The sequence below is a fragment of the Seriola aureovittata genome, chromosome 5, assembly GCF_021018895.1.
Source record: "Seriola aureovittata isolate HTS-2021-v1 ecotype China chromosome 5, ASM2101889v1, whole genome shotgun sequence".
Classification (NCBI taxonomy): domain Eukaryota; kingdom Metazoa; phylum Chordata; class Actinopteri; order Carangiformes; family Carangidae; genus Seriola; species Seriola aureovittata.
This window is the reverse complement of record NC_079368.1, coordinates 7,940,573-7,963,001: the sequence shown is the minus strand read 5'-3', so window position 1 is coordinate 7,963,001 and position 22,429 is coordinate 7,940,573. Positions and strand designations below refer to the sequence as shown.

At 42.8% G+C, this 22,429-nt stretch overlaps 2 protein-coding genes across 9 annotated transcripts in view; one reads left to right on the top strand and one right to left on the bottom strand.

Moving 5' to 3' along the window:
- The window catches only part of ncor2 (nuclear receptor corepressor 2), an 85,409-nt gene extending 74,730 nt beyond the window's left edge, over window positions 1–10,679 (top strand). For 6 of the 8 annotated variants that reach the window (XM_056376296.1, XM_056376298.1, XM_056376301.1 and 3 more), the window contains 12 exons: window positions 284–436; window positions 531–809; window positions 951–1,137; window positions 1,268–1,761; window positions 4,030–4,151; window positions 4,302–4,474; window positions 4,656–4,790; window positions 5,530–5,672; window positions 5,762–5,815; window positions 6,650–6,856; window positions 7,292–7,471; window positions 7,577–10,679. In XM_056376296.1, coding sequence (XP_056232271.1) covers window positions 284–436; window positions 531–809; window positions 951–1,137; window positions 1,268–1,761; window positions 4,030–4,151; window positions 4,302–4,474; window positions 4,656–4,790; window positions 5,530–5,672; window positions 5,762–5,815; window positions 6,650–6,856; window positions 7,292–7,471; window positions 7,577–7,773 — 2,324 coding nt within the window. In that variant the 3' untranslated portion in view covers window positions 7,774–10,679. The remainder of the gene's footprint in view (window positions 1–283; window positions 437–530; window positions 810–950; window positions 1,138–1,267; window positions 1,762–4,029; window positions 4,152–4,301; window positions 4,475–4,655; window positions 4,791–5,529; window positions 5,673–5,761; window positions 5,816–6,649; window positions 6,857–7,291; window positions 7,472–7,576) is intronic. The other 2 variants (XM_056376303.1, XM_056376302.1) reach the window with 1 other exon arrangement.
- On the bottom strand, window positions 10,545–21,605 carry rflna (refilin A). The gene is made up of 4 exons (XM_056376304.1): window positions 21,330–21,605; window positions 20,834–21,204; window positions 15,460–15,569; window positions 10,545–15,318 (listed from the first exon to the last, which is right to left on the bottom strand). Exons 2-4 carry the CDS (start codon window positions 21,050–21,052, stop codon window positions 14,985–14,987), a joined length of 663 nt encoding a protein of 220 aa, XP_056232279.1. The 5' UTR covers window positions 21,053–21,204; window positions 21,330–21,605; the 3' UTR covers window positions 10,545–14,984.
- Window positions 21,606–22,429: the final 824 nt, after the last annotated feature.

Sequence of the window (22,429 nt, the reverse complement as noted above, 5' to 3'; positions counted from 1 at the left end):
CTCAGTTTAGTGCCTTTGGCCTTTTAGTCGATTTATAATTTCTCCTTTCAAAAGGCAATTTTATTTCAAAGATAGCCATATGTCCTTGCGTTATTGTACCTATCATAGGTGCGCTATTGTACCTATCAAAACTGTTACGTTCCTGAATGACATCCTGCTATATGGAATATGTGACCACAGTATGTACTTTATTTACCTGTTGTCCTCAATCCAAAACCACACATTCCACATGTAGACCAGCTATTGGGTTTTCCTTTACTCTTCTCTTCTTTCTTTCCCCTAGGGATCATCGATCTTTCTCAGGTGCCACACTTACCTGTCCTAGTCCCTCCCTCTGCAGGGACAGCCGGCTCCCCAATGGATCGCATCACCTACATCCCCGGGGGAAGCACCACCTTCCCTGGCAGGCCTTACACCACCTCTCCCATCTCACCAGGTACAATTCAGTTCACACAAGCAAACTCACCCAGAGATTAGATACGTTGCACTGTTTTCATAATTGTTTTTCCTTTTTTTTTTTTCTTGTACAGTTGGCTCCTCACACATAAACAAGATGCAAGGCTCATCCTCATCTTCGGAGCGTGAGCGTGAGCGAGACCGTGAGCGTGACAGAGAGAGGGACCGGGAGAGAGACAGAGAGCGGGAGAGAGAGAGGGAGCGTGAACGGGACCGGGAGAGAGATCGTGAGAGGGAACGCGAGAGGGACCGGGAACGGGAAAGGGACCGGGACAGAGAGAGGGACCGAGAGCGCGACAGAGAGAAGGGCGGGTCTCTTGGAAATGTTGAGCACGCCCCCATCTGGCGACCAGGTATGGAGCAATTTTGTTTGTTTTTTTTTTTTCATTTTTTCTTTCATTTTTGTCATCATGTTAAAAGTAAAGGCACATACTAGCAGCACAAAGGTAGTAATGCATCTGTGAGATTAAATGGGTCTGGTTTGTGCTTCTAAGGTACAGAGCACAGCTTGGGAAACAGTAGCAGCAGCAATGTGAGACCTGCTTCCCAACCGTACAGCCACCAGCACTCCCCGGTGTCCCCTCGCACCCAGGAGAACGTGCAGCAGAGGCCAAGCGTCCTGCACAACACTGGGGGCAAAAGTCTTTCTGTCAGCGAACACTCCAGCTCATCTGTGTTACGGTAAACTGCACTTTAGTTCTGTTTTTATAAGGACAACACTGGGACAAAGCATACTTTCACTCAACATTCACAGCAAAGTTTACCATTTTGACTTCCATGTTTATTAAGTGGGGTTTGTTTGGCCCGGCAGGTCCATGCCCTCAGGCCCAGGACGCTACCAAGGTTACCCTGGCCACCTCCAAAGGACAGGTGTGCCCCCTGAGGCGTACCCATCTGTCATGGATTCAGGTGTAGCCAAAGAGCAGAGTCGTGATGGAGGCAAAATCAGGGGAGGTCTACCCAAGCATGTGCAGGACCAACACGGACCCTCCAGTAAATCAGACCCCAAGCTGTCCAGCCCCAGCCCAGGAATATACCCAGGTTCCTATACCTCGGCTTCAGGCCGGCCCCAACACCTGCTGCCTCTCCAGTCGGATAACCCTCCTGGCCGTGGAGAAAGCGGTACACCTAGTAGGGAAAAGACTCAAAACAAACCGATGTCCATTCAGGAACAAGAGCTCCGAGCACTCGGTAAGACCACCATGACTGCGGCCAACTTCATAAACGCGATTATAATGCGTCAAATTTCTTGTGAAACGGGGATGCCAGAGACGGGCTCGCTTGTTGCCAGCAGCGCCACTGATGGTAAGACGCTCTGGATCCCAGGGTCCCCCTCATCACCCAGACCCTCCCCGTCAGTCTGTGGCCTATTGCACGCTGTGGTGGTTGGCATTATCAAATCAGCCCAATTCATTTACATTTTTTTCTTTCAATGCTATAATTTTTTGCTTTGTTCCAGTTTTATTATTAGTTTCTTTACAGACTTAAAGACCACCAAGGGTGACCTCTGGAAAACCAAACTTATAGCCTGTCCAAATTGGACCTGACTGGCTGAAATGAAATATGAAGAGGCAGTTTATAAGCTTGATAGAGCATTGATGAAATATTAATAACAACAACTCGACACATTTAATTTTCCATGAAGAAGATCCTAGGTGTCCTTTAAGGCGTCATTTGAGGTAGTTAAAGCTGGTGGGACATTAAGGCGGAACATCCTTTGCTGCTTATTTTTAATTTTCTTTTCGTAGATGATGTGACTTGAATTTAACGTGGCACCCCTCCTCCCTCCCTTTCGGCTGCTTACTTTAAACAGAATATTTCACCACATGCAAGTGGGCATGAAAAGAATATTTTAGACACTTGAAAAGACATTGCACCACAGGAGGCTTTTATATCCTGTTTTAAATGAGACCGCTTGTAATTCAAGCACTTTGACTTTACACATGCAGTGGCTCTACTTCACTGCTGCATGTCTTATGAGGCACTCCTTCATGTAGATGCTCACAGACCTATTTGAAACACATTGTGCTGGGGCGCAATGACCGCATATAACCCACACGACTAAAGGGGAACAAAGTAGGTGTGAGAGTCCCTTTCATTAAAGGTCATTGAAAGCCTTACCAACCACCAAACTGACCCCCTGGGGTCCCAGAGAGCACCGGTGCTACACAGAAGGACGGTGTTGAAAGGGGACGCACATGGGAAAGACTGGGGAGACTTTCAGCCATCCAGGGGGAGGGGGGTACTACAGGTTCTGGCCCTTGAAATCTCTGCATGTTTCTATTTATGGCTCACTGTAATTTATGCTAATTTTTTTTTTTTCCTATTGAATTTAATTATTTTTCCAACACACACCCAACAATCAACACATCTCTCTCAATCAAGCCTCTGAGAGTTTGGAATGTGAATTTGTTTGCTGTTGTTGTTGTTTTTTGTTGTTTTCTGCTTCGTAGAACAGTGTGTCACATCTGTATTTATACAATACTGCAGGGCAAGTGACAACTGCATGCTGAGTTCAAATGTGTGTTAATATAGTCCTGTATATACAGTAGGCATCAGGAAGCATGCTTCTCCAAGCAGACGAGACTCTGACAGATAGGACATCATCACCTTGCTGTTGGCACACATTCACAAACTCGTACACAGGACCACAGAGAGAAACACTGTAGTAGGCTGCTGTTGAAATGAACCCAGAGTCTCTTCTGTCGTTGCTAGCTAACAACAAAAATCACAGCTTCCTGTCCCTCCGGGGGACTCGTCCTCTCTGGGAGTCTGTACAGTCCTGCCCCCTCCCCTCCCTCCGATGCTCAACTTACATCATCCTTTCCTGAGATAAATACTGTAGTGCAAGAGTTGTGTAAGAAAACACATAGTGAGACATGACGCACAAGGGAAAAACAGTCTTGAAATAGGCTCATTAGTGCTCTCTAGAGCATGCAAGCGGAAAGCTGTAGTCCCACAATGGTTAAACAATAATTTGATAAATGTATGGCTAACCATAGACGGGCCTGTCTTGAGTTAAGTTTTGTACTTGTATTCATAGTATACAGTAAGCACATTTGTTTTCTCTTTGTCGCTGAGGCAGTACATGAGGATTTTATTTTTTAGTTAAAAGTTGTCTCTTCTTTTTCAGTTAATAAGTGACTGTGACTTCTTCATTTATGAATCACTGATGCAAAACCAGTCAATTTTAGTATCGTTTCTGGTCAGAGCCAGGCTCGCCAGGTCTGTATGCAAAAAGTACTCTATAAATAGTTAAGAGATCTGAGGGAGCTTGTCTCACACATGTTCATGTAGTGTTTTTATAGCAAAGCTTGCCCTTTCAGCCCTCGTGCAGGTGCTACACGAAATGTTTAAACTGCACATCCACCATAAGTCCTGATGGATGGACGGACATTTCTGAACCGCGCATGTTTTCAGTAGGACAATTTTAGAGATCTTGAATTGTGTCACCATGAACTAAAAAACAAAACTAACTTTTATTCATGTGTGGATGTGATTTTTTGCCTCTGTGTGTGTTTGTGTGTGTGCATGGGTGTGCATGTGTATCTGTTCTCTGAATTTGACTCTCAGCTCCACCGAAGATGGATCCACACAGTCTGTACCTTGAGGAGAGACTGTCTCCAGGCCAACAGCCCCCGTCCCCCTGTGTTAAAGGCAGCCAGAGGGTGGTCACCCTGGCACAGCACATCAGTGTAAGACTTCTCAACCACTGCATTACAACTGCAAAAAAAAATAGCACAATCTCATCTTTATATGTATGTATTACTATGTATGTTTCCTAAGTGCCGAACAGAACAGGTATTTTCATGTCTCATGGCGTGTATATGTCTTTCCGTAAACAGGAGGTGATAACTAAAGACTACACTAGGCAGAGCCAGCAGCAAAGCTACCACGGCTCTCCTGTCCTGGACTTGACCCGTCCACCCAGTGCCTCCCAGCCCCCGCCCACCTCACAGGAGTCAGGCCAAGGGTCCCGCTATCCGGAGAGCCTCGGCGGAGAACGCAACAGAGATCGGTAAGAATTACTGTCAGACGGGATCACTTTGAAACAAGAGAAATAAAGGTTGAAAGCTTTGAGTGGCCACTGTCTTACTGTATGTGCCTTCACCCTTTGATGCCGATAACTTAAACAAGGATTCATTGATTTGGTCTGATGTTAACCATGCTGTATATATCTTTCTTTGTATTCTCCCCAGGTCTCCTCCTCAGCCCAAGGCATCACCTGTCAGTGTTTCAAATGACGGCATTGAACCAGTGTCTCCTGCTGGAGCCAGCTCTGAACCTGAAGTCCAGGGAGGGGCCTCCTACCCCAACGAGCAGGGAGAGCAAGGGTAACAGCTCACACTGCTGTGGATTTCCTCAGAAAGAGCTCACTGCAAATATGTTTTATTGCTGGTGTTAACTTAAGTGGGTGCAGTTGCATGAAAGTCAAATATAATAAAACTATGTGGTGTATATATTCAGCTCATACAATATTTAGATTAGCACGACCGCAGTTAAGGATCTTATTCCTAGTTGAATATTGAGTCGATTGCTAATTACAGTATTTGAACAAACTGAACAAAGTCTGCTCTTTTAGTTGTCATTCAACGGGCTGCACCACTGCAGCTGCGAGGTGCTTTATATTCCGTTGTGTTAATAACATAAAAATGTAAGCCACATGCCTTGAACCATAAGGCGCACTTCAACTCAAAATATATATAAAGTGTAACAATTATACATGTCGCGCTCCAGAAGGAGATCCCTTTTGTTTTTAAATATGTTTTGAAAAATATTATTTTTCATAAATGTATGAGCTTCTCTGTTCAGCCTGCTGTAAATGGATGGATGATTGATGATTTGATTATAACATTTGTTTGAATCATTGTTGTCACTCTACAAATAATTTCAGTAGAAATTAAGTGTTTGGAATTGGCTTTCAGATGGTGCTTAGACATGCCAACTATTGAATTTAAAAGCACAGAAAAATGGGAGTATCATATGAGTGCTGTTTTGTGTGTGTGTGTGTGTGTGTGTGTGTGCGTGTGTGTGTGTGTGTGTGTTAACTTGGCTTTCCTTTCACTCCTACAGAATGGGCTCCCGTTCCCCTCCCAATGCCTCCCAGCCTCCGGCGTTCTTCAGCAAGCTGACGGAGAACACCTCGGCTATCGTGAAGTCAAAGAAACAGGAGATGATCAAGAAGATGACTGTGGTGGGGAACGACGGTGATTTCAGTAAGTCTGACTTCAGCACCGACTTGTGATTGCATGTGATTTAATGAAGAGAATGGACTTTTAAAAAGAAACCTTGTTCACACTCTCAGATGCTGGTCAGCCAGGGACAGAGATCTTCAATATGCCGGCGTCTACAACTGCAGGTAATCGCCTCTATTTCCACCTCCTCCATTATGGCATGTTAGCAAAGTGGGTAAATATGGAAACAGTATGCATAATGCAACTTGAGGTCTGTTAAGTTAAGGATGACTGTGCAAGATGGAGCGGCTTACAAGAGTTTGTTTTATATTTGAACATATTGATGTCCAAGGCCAAGGTTTTCAGAGCCCAGGCATCAGCCACAGCTGCATGTTCTCAGGCTAGAGCTGTGGTGAAAGGTGCCGTTTACAGAAATATTACAAAGGTCATAAGGTGGCGTTTACACGGGAAATTAACTTGACCTGTGTTACCACATGACACAGGCAGTAAAAATGCATTTATGAAATGTTTGCGAGACTTGATAAAGGCCTTAAGAGAAAATCATCCTTTTCTCAACCCCACCCTCTGGACGGCCTGAGGCACTGTTCTCCTACAGTATTGACCTACAGTAATTTGTATACATTTTTTATTTAATCTTTATTAAGTCAAGCACTGTCATTGAGATTAAAATCTTTTTTCCAAGAGCAAATGCAATGACTGAAGCTGTGTGTCTGTTCTACTCTCCTATTCTTTCACACCTCTCTTTAAGGTTGTGCTCACTACTCTTCGGACAATACTGAGTCACCACACTGTCCTTCCACTGTTGGCCTGTTTTATCTCTTCATGTCTCACTTTCCTTCTGATACGACTTCATGCTGTGGATCCCCACTCTCTCTTCTTCTTCCTCCTTTTGCTGTAGCTTTAGCTTCATGCCCATTTTCCCTGCTTACAATAGCACTCTCTGTACTTACTGTCCCTCTCTCCCTCTAACTTGTTTAACACTCCCTCCTTCCACACAGGACCTGTGAGTGTCCGCAGCCACCCTACTCCAGAGGCCCCTGGTAACTCAATAGGCCTGGAGGCCATTATAAGAAAGGCCTTAATGGGCAAATACGATGATCAGTCTGAGGAGCGCTCTCCATCCAACGCCACTAACCCGATGGGTCCCAGCGTGTCTGCTGGTATGTCGGTAGCCGACGGACGTGGTGAGGACTGTTTCTCACAAGGTGCGACATTCCTCAAACTCTTTTATATTTTATCTTGTTGACTTCTTTTCTGTTGCCAAGCTGGTGTCTTCATAGTCTTTATGGTAAAATAAACTTACGGCCTCCTGGCTGTAGCTTCACACAGACAAATATGAGAGTTTTATTGATCTTCTCATCTGACTCTTGGCAAGTAGATGAATAATTTATATATAATTTTTTCTTCCCTCTTAACGATAATTCTTTTGCTTAAAGTCTTTCAACAGTGTGTTTCTTATTTCAAGAGAGATAGTGAAGGACTGAGTTATGTGCGGATGTGTTTTCATTTCCAATACCCACGTAAACACACCTCCTTAACTGCTGGAGGAGGAGGAGCTGCAAACAGAGCTGGATGCTTTTTTTCACAGGAGCGTGTTGCACCGTAGCTTAAAACCAGACTTCTGCCTCCTCTGTTTGTAGGTGGGGGAAAGTCCTCAAAGAGCAGCGGACGCTCTAATGGGCGCAAAGCCAAGTCCCCAGGACCAGGTCTGTCAGGGGGGGAGAGACCATCCTCTGTGTCCTCTGTCCACTCTGAGGGAGACTGCAACAGACGGACTCCCCTTACCAATCGTGTGTGGGAGGACCGGCCTTCATCCACAGGTAGATTGATTTATTGGTGCAGACACCTGCTGTAGTGGATCTCTGGAAAAGGTGAAAATGCTTTAAACACATCACCAATTCTGTCTCTCTCCTTTTTTTTTGCAGGTTCAGCTCCAACTCCCTTCCCGTGTAACCCGTTGATAATGCGTTTCCCCAGCGGGACTGTATCCGCTCCCTCCCCCTCCTCCGGCCAGCCGGGGGGCCAGGGCCCAGGGTCAGGACCTGGACAGGGCCGCTCCTGGGAGGAGGAGCCCAAGCCTCTGCTCATGTCTCAGTACGAGACCCTGTCTGACAGCGAGTGACCGGAAACGCCATCGTACAACAGGACCCCGCTAACAGTCAACCACCTCTGTGCTGCTGCAGCCACGCAAACACACACTCACACACACACACATATACACACACCTGCTGAGGCACCTGCAAACCTACCCACACCATTCCACTCTGCATTTTCCTCCATCAGTCCTCAAGCAAGGATCGTGTCACCTTTTCACACACCTGAGACACCAAGCACCGACGAGCTGGAACACTGCTGCTCCGTGTGTTTGTTTGCGCTTAGGTGTTATGCATTCACTCCAGGACTACTCTAAAGGACAAATCACTTTGTTTTTCTTTTCGTTTTTTTTATTTGAACTTTACTACTTTTCCTCACTGGCCTTATCAATATAGACACATGGACCTGCACCTTTTGGGTGTACCGCTCTAATGTGCTGACACTTGTGTGGAAGGGACTCAGAGGTCGTGTCGTTGGTCTGGTCAGGAGCCCGATGACGGCTGTTCTAGAGACAGATTTTCACTGCAGATCTGACCTGAAAGCAGCAGCCCACACAGCGAAGACCCCCCTCACGTTTCTTCATGGTGAACTCCAGGTGCAGGCGACCTGTGCACTGCTACCACTACAAGAACACTTGTGAGAGGACGGGAGGAGGATCAACATCCTGTTTTTCTTGTTTTGGTTCTTTCTTTTTCTCCTTTGAATTCAGTCCAGTCCTGTGTTTGGAACGTGAGCTGAGACCTTTAGTACATTTTGATGGTGAACTTTTGATGGTGTCATTTGTTGTCTCTTATCTGCAATGATGTATCTTTTCTGGGGGCGGGGGGCAGAGATTGTTATGTGGGAGGGTCATATCATTGGTTTACAGGGTAAACATGCTGTTCATCGCTGATGTCATCATATATTTGGGAGGGTCAGGAGAGCGGCGAAGGCCGGCTGACATCAGGCATCCACGTGGGGAGAGATGCTTTGCCAGATGGACGGCACTGAGACAAGTGACACTTTCTCACTGTTTTTATATTAACCATGTCTGTGTTTGTTGAAACCGTTTTTTGGATATTAAGCACTTAGTTGTCAGTCTGTTCACAATGGCATTTTTAAGAATCTGTGTTTCCTGGGGGAGGTAAAAAAAAAAAAATGGACTCAAGAACAGCATAGAAATCCCACTGTGGAGGTATCCTTTAACACCTACCTGTTTATTTTGGTCTTGCCACCGATATTCTTTAGCGCTCCCACACTCAAAGCGACAATCACATTTCAGTGAACGACGAATCAGCCGCTTCGAGCAGGTGCGGACCGACCTTAAAGCTGCTTAAAGGCAAATTCCTCAGCATCACTTGGAGTTTGCTCGCATTGAAGAGGTGACAAAAAATTTAAAAAATAAAGCCATCTTTCTATGACCTCTTGGTCCATGGCGGCGGCAGCTTCAGCCGGCCCGCTAGAATCCCGTCTAGGAGCTGTTGTGACGGTCTGACCTCTGACCTTTTACTGCCTAGTGGTGGACCTGAGACTCAACTCCTCATCCAGGCAGATTTTGTACAGTTATGAGATATTCCTAGTGTTAAGTGCCATTTATTTTACATATACAGTACTGAAGTTACCAAGTGACGCACAATTTTTCTTTTAGCCCCCCCATGCCAGGGTTTATACTGTCCATGCAGGGAAATCTGAAATCAAAAAAGCAAATGGAACGTCCTTTTTTTAATTTTTTGTTTTTTTGTGTGTTGCATTTATTATTACTTCTTCCAAACCCATCACAGCCTTAGCTTTTAACTGTTTCACTCATTAGATTTATCATCTAAACACGACAATGCTGTATCACAGGACAGCTTACCTGGGCCTGCATCAGATGTTTTCTCCACTCTATGAGACCCATGACATACTTCAAGTGTACTTCATTGCACATCCTGTGTTCGTACGGGTCAGAGGAAGTCGAGGGGAAAGGCATTCGAAAGCATTCTGGTAGTTTTTTTTGTAACATTAGTTGACATGTTTTAACATTTTACTTGCAGTATTTTTTTTAAAGGTCGCCCTTTCTGTAAATGATGTGAAATGTTTCCCCTTGTGACTTTGTGGAAACAAGCGACGGTTTCTGTCCCCTGACTGAACACTCTGAAGCGATGGCAGTGAGCTTATTTAGTAGTTTCAGGAAGACTCACCTCTATCTCTAGTTTTGTCACGGGGGATTGTCACAACACAAACATGATGACTGTTATAGGACTACCTCCTCTCCCTCCATCATTCTACTTACCTGCAGAGGATCATCTCAGCCATGTTTTAGCTCTGAGTTTGTTTTTCCTATCCAGACTGATGGAGGGTTTGTAATTTCATCAGGCGAAGCAAAAATACAGCCAGGCTCTGTACATCGGTCTCTCTGCGTGTTTGTCATTTATCCACTGATGAAATTTAAGAATGTGACGGTAAACAGACTAAGCCATATCCAGCTGTTCCCTGATGACAGACTAATAGGTTGTTTTTAAAAGTATATAATGAAATCAGTTTTAACATGCATCCATTTTGTTGTTGTCCTTAAAGTTTCTGTATTCAATACACACCTGTGTCATTATAAATCAAAAATAATCATTCAAACCGAAAACGACAAAGTTGATATCTTGATGTGTTCCCTGGACTGTCCAAGGGTGGGTGGGGGGATTGACATAAACAGTACATTGTTCAACAATTTTTGTGCATAATGATTTTTTTTTTTTTTATTATAACCCACTGTATAATAGCAAGGATTGTATATAAAACTGAAGAGATGTAAATATTTATGTGGCTTGCTTCAAGGTTGGTATTGCAAAAAAAAAAAAAAAAAAAAAATATTCACATGGTTAAATTCTACATGCCCACCAGCAAGCTTTGTGGATAGCAGTGTAAAAATGAAAAACAAAAAAGACACTGCCTTAATGTTTAAATAAAAAGCTTATTGCCATTCATGGTCTCAGAGTCACGTCATTTATTGGTATGTGTTTGTGTTGGTTGTTTGACAGACCCAAAGTAATGAGGGTAAAGTACCACCAGGGGGCAGTATAAGCATATTTCTTTTTACAATTATACATTGACTAAGTTTGACCCAAAGAATTCAGGGAGAGATGTTCAATCACTGCATTTATTAATTTTGCATAAATTGAACAAAATAAGATCAGATCCAGCCCTGACCCACGTTAATGTCGTAGTAAAGCTGATCATGATGATGAGCCGAGTCGTCCGCTGCGGTTGTTGAACTAAGGTGCTGTTCAGCTGCTACTGATCTGGTCTCCTGTGATCTGCTGTGCTATCATTCAGCTCGTATGAAGGTCACACTGCGTCTCCGTTATGATCCCCTCCTTACATAACTCCCATGAGCCCTACAAGGATACCATGTTATGAAATTAAGTAGGCCTACTTAGACGTGTGAAGAGTGAAATATGATTCTTAATTTGTCTTCCCTCCTCCATTTACAACATGTAACAAAGACCTTTGAAAAATACGCTACTTCCAGTTATAACTGCTACATTTTTGACAACTTATTTGTTACTTTTCAGTTTAAGATTTACATATAAAAAATGATTATCCTAAAAATTCTAATGCATGGTAATAGATTACACTACCCTCTACTATATAGATTTGTTAAAATGAGTTTACACATTAATGCATCAGTGTATGATCATATAATATTATAAACCATACAGTACTCTCACAGAGGGAAGAGGGAAATTTCCAGAATACCTTGCTTTTCATACTTAAAACACATTTTCCTTATGTTTATGTACTTTCACTTGAGTAATACTTTCAATTAATGACATTTAACTGAGTATTGTCACAGTGTGATGTTGCTGCTTTCACTCGAGTAAAGAACCTGAATAGCCCTGCTCCAGACTTTCATGTAAACTTCAAGGTGCCGATGTGTTTTTTTTTTTGTAATATTTAGAATTGTTCATTGTTTGTGCAACTGGGACCTGCTGATAAAAATGTTGCTCCACCACAAGTGGCCCACAAAGTCCACAGTGTACTTTTAAGTTTCTGATCAGGTATTTTAATTGTGTTCTGTATTTGCTGTGGAGTATATATGTAGACTGCTGAGACATGAAGAGCAAATTTGGGCAAGTAAACCATCTCTGAGGACATCAGATAAAACATTATTTATGTTGCAGGGGCTTTTCTGCACAGGAGGAAAACAGTTTTCATGGATCCCCACCGTGTCCGTCCCTGAGCACAATTTTACATCCCCTGATTTATGGATAAGAAAGTTGCTGACTTAATATTCAATCCTTTATTGACCATATTAGGGATTTTTAAAAGAATACTTTGTGCACTGATATATCAAGTTGAAGCTTTTATAACTTCAACATAATGTATCATATGATCTGGAAAAGAGCAATTTCATCCAGTCAGTTGTTTCATAAATACCGACTTTCACCAGGAACCAAAATATCTCTGTGGTCAGGTCCAGTTTGCTGTTTCACATCAGTCTTATCCAACACTGGAGACTGCATGATGTGAGCTGCTGTGGAGATCCTGAGGCACTGTGGTATCTATTATTTTATTTCAATGTGAGGCAGTGAATGCGCTGAGGCAGAGGGCCTGAAGAACAATAAAAAAAATATAACTCTCCAAATACTTACGGCCTGATTGATAGATTGATTTTGTTTTTGTTCTGAAATTCTGCTTAATGAACATGCCTTGATTCTTTTTTTACGAGGGATATTATTATTATTGTCTGAGGGTTTCCAACAGGATGCTGCACCATATTAACTGTGTGACCCGTCCCACTGTGTGTCTGGAGAACTTCCTCTTTCTTTCAGAGGGCCAAAATTAAACCTGTAGTAAGAAGGGAAATACAACATCCTGTGATCAAAATCAAGCAACAAATGCACTCAAAACAACAGAATTAGGGTTTGGGAATTTCTTTTTTTTTTTTTTTTTTTTTTTATTCATTTAGGATATACATCTTTTTAAATTATTTTCCTTGATCAGAACAGGAACAATGATTGACGTACAAAAATATAAAGAGAATTATGAAGTGCCTCGATGCCACATATACAACAGGAAAATATATTACAGTAACAAAATCAAGTGTTAGGAAACACAAAAGTATCTCACAGAAAACCACCAACGTGTTTAACTTTACACCCACCGACTTTCTCTCATCAGTCTCTGACATTTCACAGACCATCAACACATAGCAAAACTCTCCACCATCTTACCAGGGACTTCACTGTTCTGTATAAAAAGTCATCTCGTCTATATTTTTTCTTTTGAAGGAGCAGATCTGACTTTTCTCCTGTTGTCTTGCTACTTACTGTTCCCTCATTAAAGCCCAGTACCTATCCCACAGTACTGATGCACCGCCTCATCTTCGTGCCCTCCGCGTCCTCTCCACTCTACACATAACCTGGAGGGTATTTCAAACTACAAAATAAAACAAGATCACAAGCTCAAGACCTCAACTGAAAATCAGGAATACACATTTGCAATGAATAAAACAGATACCTAAGAAAATTTGAGGTAAAGTCTGAAGTTTCAATATTTGCTGTGTTCAGTATCTAAATATATATATATATATATATATATATATATATATATATATATATGACACATAAAGAAGTCATGAAAACGCTCTATAAAAATCTATCTTACATTTTCAACAGGGAAATCTAATGTGGTTTCCCTGCTCGACTTTTTACATGTTGGTGATAGCAGAAGAGTTTCATGCTTTTGAACAACCTTCACTGACAATTTGTTGACATGTGAAAACTTGAAACGCCCGGCTGCGTCAGCTACTCGTAAACTCACACCTAGTTATAACGCAAGTGCTCACTTAGTGGAGATTTACACATACACAAAAGGTGATGTGTAAATTGCATCACATAGTTCTTATGTAGGGACTGGTTGTTAATAGACACGTATGCCCAGTAACTGCCAACTGTTACATAGCTAACTGAACCGACGGACAAAGCTAATGCTAAGCCTGCCAACATTTGACCCACATTTGCAAATTATTATTAAAGTTATGATGCTGCAGCGACTTTACCAGCTACGTTTCAATGGTGCAATATGATTCAGCAAATCACCGGTTTGAAGTTAATGACTAGTTACTTTCTAAGTGATGCATTTATGAGTAGCTGGTGCAGCAGCTGAAACAGTGATATGTCGATTGCACTTGAAGCGTCCAGATACTGACAGGCTGCAGCTGGAAACACTTCTTGTTTTTGTGTTTGACTCTCTTGGAGAAGCCGACAGGTGAGCGCCACTGCATCAGTACAGTTTGTTCCGTACCAAGAGTTGTGACAGAGAAGTGTCACTTCCCTCTGCTTGTTTACATTTTTTTTTTTGGCAAAAGCAGGTAAAACAGAAAGTAAACTATGCAACGATTGCCACTGTTCTCAAAGGCTGTATGTGTTGTCAATCTAAATTGTTGAATGTTGCTCTGCAGCCCCTCAGCACCTCCTAGAGACCAAACATTATCTTAAACTAAAGTATTGAAATTAAATTGCGTTTAACAGGCTGTTTTTAGATTTTAAACCATGTTTTCAGAGGCTTTAAATATCTCCCTTTTCAAATATTCTTTTGTTACCGTTCTGTGATCCTTGTTTTGATTAGACTTCAGTCTTAACTCTAACAAAACAAAAGCGTTCTGCCTCATTGTGTGGAGTTATTACAAAGAGATAAACTGTCTTTGGTCCAATTTTTCAAATGCAGTACTGAAATTCTCCCCCTGCGATGCTAAGCCCACTCAGAGAACTGTGATATATAGAAAACAAGTGCAATAAAGCCATATTAGAAAGCTTTGCATTGGTGTGACTGGGTTTGCGCGAGCTCCCACGACACGTCATCCTGACTTTTCTCTACATACACAGACATCTACGATCTGATCGTTACCTCCACTGAGGTTACGATCCAACCTGAAGGACAGCAAAGGCCACCAATTTGTCAGCTCTGGTATTAAATAAGACATTAACCATTGAAGTGCAGCTTTAGACTGCCAGAGGACCAACCCTCCCTTTTTAAAGACTGCATCAGTAGAAAGTCTAAATACACTCAGGTGAAATGTCACTAAAGGGTTTCCCAGAGTTTCCTCCATGGCGAGTAAAGATGAACAGAGCAGGGTTTTTAGTTGCTCCAGCTATTACTTGAAGTATTTCCATTTCAATATTTGCCTTCCCAAGTTCCTCTTCCTCCAAAAAAAAGAGAAGAAAAAAAACCAAAAAAAAAACACCCGGTCGCCCTCTCCCTGTGCGGGCTGGCCCGGTCCGGGCTCTACAGGTCCTCTGTGTAGATGATACAGGGACTAGTATCCTCACTCGACTCCAGCTGCACCGTGGAGACAAACCAGCGGCGGGAGCCTGTGGCGTTGTAGTTGAGCGTGGTGCGGTAAGTGTTCTTGGCGTGTTTCGGGTAGATGATGGTGGTACTCTGGTAGCTGATGGGCCTCTGCCGTGGCTCCAGGTACACCTGGGACTTGTAGCTCCTCCAAGTGCAGTTCCGCACCGCCACCACTGTCTCGCTAAAGGAGGTGGCCGTGGGAACGGGGGCGCAGTAAACTCGGTCCCTGTAATGCTTGTCAGAGTCATACTTGACCTCGGAGTTGCACCTGGAAAGGAGAAAATGACTCTTTAGAAACACATTTAAAACTGATCACTAGGTGGCAGTGTTGAAAAGACAATATTGATCTACATTAGTGAACAAAGCTCTATATTGAAACCCGCTACTGTGTCTCGGGGGGTTCCCTTACTTGATTTCCTGCTCTGGTTTGGGGTTGACCTCGATGCTTTCTCCGAAGAACACGGGGTACATGCGAGTCTTTGGGTCTGTTCCTGTGGCGTTGAGCAGCAGGTAGGGCAGCTGTGCAGGAGACACACAAGAGTCACAATCTCACACAAACATCAATCTCCTGCTGAACTGTTTGTAACCAGCCTGCCAACGTGTCCATTCAAAGTAGTCCTGTAAAAAAAAAAAAATTAAAAAATCCCAGCATGGTCGGGGGGGTTTCAGCAGAGCCAAATTAAAAACACAGACTCGCCATCCTCCCTCGTGAGAACTCGCCTCGTCGATGGCACGACTATTACTACAACAACAATTAGACAGAAGAGCGCAGCAGTCAGGGCCACACTTCCATTTTAATTCCGATAATTGCACTGTGTGGGTCCAGCCAAATGAAGTGTTGGTGGGAAGTCTCTTTCTCACCAGCTTTCACTGCAGCTCAGGCCGACTTGAGATATGTGACCCAGACACAGCCTGTGTGTTGTGTGTGTGTGCGTGCGTGTGTGTGTGTGTGTGTGTGTGTGTGTGTGTGTGTGTGTGTGGACTGAAAATAGGCTCACAGATGTCAGGGCCGACAGTAGTTAATGAAATGGGAATTCACTTGCAAGAAGTACGTCTCTGGAGCAGCTGGTAGTCAGGCTGAGTGGAGATGATGCTTTTTGAAAATGATAACCAGGTGATACTCATGGATTCAGTTTCTGCTACAGGGAGGTCAGAGGTCTCACGGGGACTTCAGCCATAGTTAACTGAACGACCTCTAATCACATGTCATGCCCTTGTCGCATTCCCTCTTGGTTCTTGTTAATTCAGATTTTTATGGGTTCAAATGATCAAGTGTGTGTGATGGCCTCTCTCCACCACATCTGATCGTGGCCATCCTCACTTCCATAAATCCTCCAGTCATCAGAGCTGTTCGACTCTGTTCAGCCCACACACACACACACACACACACACACACACACACACACACACACACACACACACACACACACACACACATACACACACACAGGCACAGTCTGATGATTTCTGATGCATAAAACACTTTTGGACACTTCAGATTTCCTCCATGGCTGTAGTTTAACTGTATCATATGTTCTAGGGCTGCAGATAATCACATTGTTCATAATATGCAGATTATTTTCTCTATCAATTGATTAATAGTTTGGTCCATTAAATGTCAAAAAATAGACAAAAATGTCCATCACAATAACCTCAAGCCCAAAGTGAAATCTTCAGATTTACTTGCTTTATTTGACCAAAAGTTAAAAAAAATCAAAAATGTGTAGTTTATTATTTCTTCAAAATCAACAACGATTATTAATTCTCAAAAAAATTGCAAATTAATTTTCTTTCCATTCAGTATTTTATTAATCAACTAATTGTTTCAGCTCTAATATGTTCCTGTATGAATAATTGAGTGAACAATAGGTGAAGCTCCAATACAATAATAATGAGAACCACAAACACATGCTTAAGTTCTTATAGGAATCATATGAATGTTACTCAATTAATTTTCATGGGATACATTTGTAATCTAAGTTTCAAGCAGCGTACAATACAACAAGTTTACCTTAGATAGGCTGCTGGTGACAACAGTGTTTGTATAGTGGGGGGGTCAACTAACTGTTTGAACCATGCAGGTGTGTTTGTGTATTGACCTTTGACCTCTCCAGAACTGTAAGGAGATAAACAGAGCCGCACCAATCAGAAACACAGATCCTATCGTACACTGCGACGTTCAGGTAGCGACTGAATGTTTTCTTTCTCCAAACGCCGTCCAATCTGAATCAAATGGCACCCCGACCACAACTCCGCCACCTCTCACATTACACAGGGGAGGCTGTCACATGCTGCGGTTTGGCCGCTGTGAAGTGCACATGCCGCTACAGGGGACGAGCAAGAACAGGCCAAGGGTACAGCAGATCGCCGTGTGAAGCTCGTCTTACCTACAGCCTACAATCATCACCACACACTCTCTGGATGGTGGGACTGGACTTGCACAGCTGTTAGTTTTGCCATGCAAGACTGAAAAAAAAAAAGAAAAAAAAAAAGGTTCATATTCAGGCCGTTGATTTTCTGCTGCTGGCACTTCATGACCTGGAAACACTGAGCGAGAATGCGATTGTCCCCTGCTGCTCCGGCACGGAGAGCATCCCAGGTATTTCTCCACGGTTGCGTTCTGGCAACTTCTGCAAAGCAAACACTCGTAAATGGAGGCAGGTCACCTTCAGGCAGCGGATCCCGCAGTATGCACACAAAGCATGAACCCCCCTGATAGCACATTTCTGCCCAGGAAAAATAGTCTGCAGCTGAGAAACCCACACAATGTACAATGCACAATGCAGAGCTGCGGAGAGAAAACGCCAACTCAAACACAATCTTCCGAATGCTGGCTGTTTGGTGAAGAGAAGCACCCGACTTTAACATCCTGCGTTTGCAAGGACGTTAATGTGAGAGCATCGGTATCACACAGTGAGGCAGATTTAGAAAAGGTCATGAGATCTGTCTCCTGCCTGTCCTCCTGGATAATCCAGCGACAGTTGAGCCACCAGCTTGAACTGGACGTGCTCTGAAATATTCAAGATTACATAACCACACTATTTTTCATGCACTTAGTCCCTCTTGTAAATCTATTCACATGTTAAGAGATCCAAGTGTAAGATTAATTATCCTGCATCTGCATAAATTTGAACCAAGTCTGAAAACAGACAGGCCATCTGGATGTTTACCCACTTTTAATTTAGAAGTGAGAGCTCATCAAACACTTATGCAATGGCCTGCAGCCGCGCTAACAAGCCCCTGCACCTCAAAATAGAACTTGAGGATTGTTCTTAGGTGGCACACAAAAACAACACAAAAATAGATTTGGAAAGAGAAAAAAACAAGCACACGTATGCCTCCCCTCATCCTGCTACCAGACATGTTCTCATACCGCTCAAAAAACCTTTTTTCTCTGATGGAAAGGTTTGATTTTTTTCCACACACATGAGCCCATAGACGGGATTAGAAACACAAGCAGGAGCAGCCCCTATCAGGACTGATCTGTAAAAAGGGAAACCACAAAGCAGGAGTCCTTACTAATCTAAACCTCCAGAGGATTAGAGGATCTCTCTCTTTTTCTGTTTCAGGCCTCAGCAAACCGATGTCAAGCAACTCCCAGGATGCAGTGCTGCATTTCTGAAGCCTCCCTCAGACACTTTAAAAGCCACCCCGACCTGCGCAGGCATGTTCTTAAGACTTTTGAAACTGGGAGTGACCCTGGAAATGATTTTCAATCAAATCAGTCTTGTTATGTGTGACACACAAATGACTGCAGGACGTGTCATTAAAATGTATTTGTCCTTCAAAAGAGCAGAAAGTGCATCAATTATCATAAATCTTAGTTTCCATGGAATATATTCTGCAGAATCATGTTATTTTCGTTGGACTGTCCCAAGCTAAACAAGTACTAATATTTGCCTTGGGGTGCACTGACAATTTGGTTCATTTAATGTACAATTGTGTCACATATTGTTGCAAATTTACTGTATATTTGTGCTATTTTTGCTTATACAGGTACATCGTTTGTAATTCAGAGAGCTATTTATACTTTTAAAGAAATAAAACTTGAAAAGAAAAGTTTAAGAGTGAACCTGTGGACTTCAACAGTCGTGTTGACTGGGCTTGCTGGTTCATGTGAGATCTGAACAGGAACTGGTTGAGGCTGATAGTGAACAGTATTGTTACCAATAAGGTCGCCAGCGGCCGGTCACGGATGGATACTGAGGCTACATAAACAGAACCAAATGAACAGGATCGGTTTTTTACTGTTTGTATTGCTACCACATCCACAGACATGGTGAACTGAACATGAATACATCAAGCAGGACACTGGCTTCCAGATGTTGATGTATTTTTAGCTTCAAGCTATCATTCATTTACATTCATTTTGAGGCTGATATTAATAAACTTTATAGGGTTCTCTGCAACTTTAGTTTGATACTTAACTCAATTTCCAGTTTTTCTTTTTGAGCCGTTAATGTTCACACATTAAGGATACAAGAGGGTCAACAGGTCACACAAACGCTAAAGAAATATTGACCAAAGTTAGCTGTCACATGACTTTCAGACTTCAGTACTCAAGTTAATGTCCAGATAGAGGAACCAGAGTCACAAATATGAAATACAAATACAGATGGTCCCATAAATAAGAGGACTATGACTGACAGCGACTATGACTGAAACTATCTGATACAGTGGTTCACAACTTGGGTGTTGGGACCCCCCAAACGGTTCGTAAACTACAGGGGTCACAAGATGATTAATGAGAAAACAGTTCTAGTACACAAATGCTTAAATTGTTGCTTTTTATTATGAAATACTGTAGAGGAAGGCCTCTTTTCAGAAGAATCAGTCTGAGAATTCGTGAAAGTGCTTGTGTCTCTAAGTGGTCACTGCTTCTCTTTAAAGGGTCACAAGCAAAAAGGTTGGGTAATAAGTACTGCTCATTAGAGTGGTTTCAACAGAGGACACAGAGCTGCTCCTGGTGGCTTATTTCAAGGTTTATGGAGCTGAGAGCCTGACTGATCATCTTAAAGGTTCCCTCTGACTATAAATTCCTCAGCCCTGTGATATCAGATATGAAAGACCTAGTTGAAGAAGCATAATCCAGATTTTTTCATATCGATCCCCCACTGACAGACCACCTGACTGTCCTGTAGGTGAGGGGGAAGAGACCTGATCAGAGTGGTCATCCTTGCACTCTACACACCTTCACTCAGATTCATGCTACTGAGTGAAGTAAAACTGTTATAAAACTTTATGGCATCTTGTTGGGAACCCCTGGAATCCTGGCAAGGACCCCTGGGAGTCCCTGGATCCCAGTTTGGAAACCCAGCTGGGTCTGATCAACTCACTGACCCTTATGACACCATGTAGTCAGGGCCCAGCTGATGCAGCAGAGTGAAAAAGAAGACATTTTACTGGATTACTGAGGGCCAGTGGCATCTTCAGCATGAGTGCAACATCAGAGGTTTGCAACTAAAGAATTCCGGGGAGAGAGAGAGAGAGAGAGAGAGAGAGAGAGAGAGAGAGAGAGAGAGAGAGAGCTTCCAGATGTTGGGTGAGTAGGACCGGAGTGAAATCTGGTTCTGGCCAAACAATAAAATGCTCTCAGATTTTCAGTGTCTCTCACAGCAGCCTCATTATTTGGCCATTACGTCCTTTTATCCTTTAATTCAGTGTGTCAATGATCTGACTGACAGCAAAATGATTCTGGACACAAAACAGACCCGAGTCTGTTTGATTTTACTAAATTAATTTCAATTCAAACCATACAGGAAGTTCAGCGATGTGTTCCTTACCAGTTTGCCTTCTCTGCTTTCCTTTTTATAATATCCATGATGGCTTTCGACGGGCGTCGTGCAGCTGCTGGAGCGCGACTCGATCAGACCCGGAGAGAGGGAGCAGAAGGGCGGACTGGGACTTGGGGGCAATCCCGAATCCGGACTGTCGAGCAGCCCTTCCCGGTTCTTTCCTTTAAGGCTATCATCCATCGCTTGTAAGTGTAGGTGCCCCACCATTTCTGGGACGGCTCAATTCAAAAAATACCCCAGACGAAGTCGCACTGACTATTTTTTTTTTTTTTTTTTTTTAAGTCTTGAAGCGCTCCGAGCTGCTGCGCGCTCCTGCGTCGGAAAGAAACAGTCCTGGTCGAACTTTTTCAAGACGACTTCTGCAAGCAGAGAAGAGGGGGAAAAATCAGGAAATGGCATTTAACCGTTGCCCAGACATCGACTGTGGACAAAACCCCACAGTGATATCAACTCAGCCTTTATTTGTCTTCAAACTTTACTGTACCTGCGCCTGTGAAGTATCCACCTTTAATCCCGAAAGATATTCCAAAGAGGCGTGAAAGGTCACAAACTTGACCCAGCAGTTATATATTAACTACTCTTAATTAAAGAAAAATGAACAAAAACCTTGTAAAACTCGCGCAAAATCAAAAAGTCGACCGTGCGTCTGGCACCGATCTGGATGAGAGCTCCTCTGCTCTGCTCTGACTGTGTGTGAGTGTCTTTGTGAGTGTGTGTATATGTGTGTGCGCTCTCCAGTGGAGAGCTCCCTCTTAATGATCCTGGCAGGCTTTTTTTTGCACCTGGATCCAGTCCAGCCCCCATGATCTGGATCACTTCCATGTACAACCGACAGGGGCGAGCACGTCCTCCTAGCTCCTGCTGCACAGGGTGTTTATGACAGGAACCCTGCTGAAATGCCCTTGAGCAAGTTATCCAACTCCCCCTCTGCTGGAGCTGGTGATGCCATCATATATAAAATATCATTATTTGCCTAGTTGTTAAATAGTTAGAAATTGGCAATTAATGATGTACCACTATTAGCAGCAGCAAGTTATTACATTATAATAGTGATAAACTATTCATAATTAACAGTTAGCTTTTAATTAGTCAGCTGGTATTCATTCAATTTATTGACACACGTTATTAGCAGTTAATAAAACTATTGTTAATTAAAAGTTAGTGATCTGTTGATTAAGAGTAATTAATGTGTCACTTCATCAGAGCAATCAGATATTGAATTAGCAGTTAGTAATCACTGTTCTTATGAAATAGTGATTATCAATTAATGATACATCACTAGTCATAGTTTGTGAATTATATATACTATATTATTTAGTTAACAATTTGCAGTTAATAGTGATATTACTAGTCGTAAATAGCAGTTCGTTTCTGTTTTGTACCTCCTTTATTTCGTGTGACTACTCAGGGCTTTTGTGGACCTCATTGAAACATAAACTTTTTTAATATCATTGACTCAATAGACTATTTTCTAGTGACACTACAGGACAAACTTTACATTTTTATCTTACTTTTTAAGACTTGAAGTATTTCAAACGTGTTAATCTGTCCTATATTTTGTGATATTGTATTGTTATGTAACCT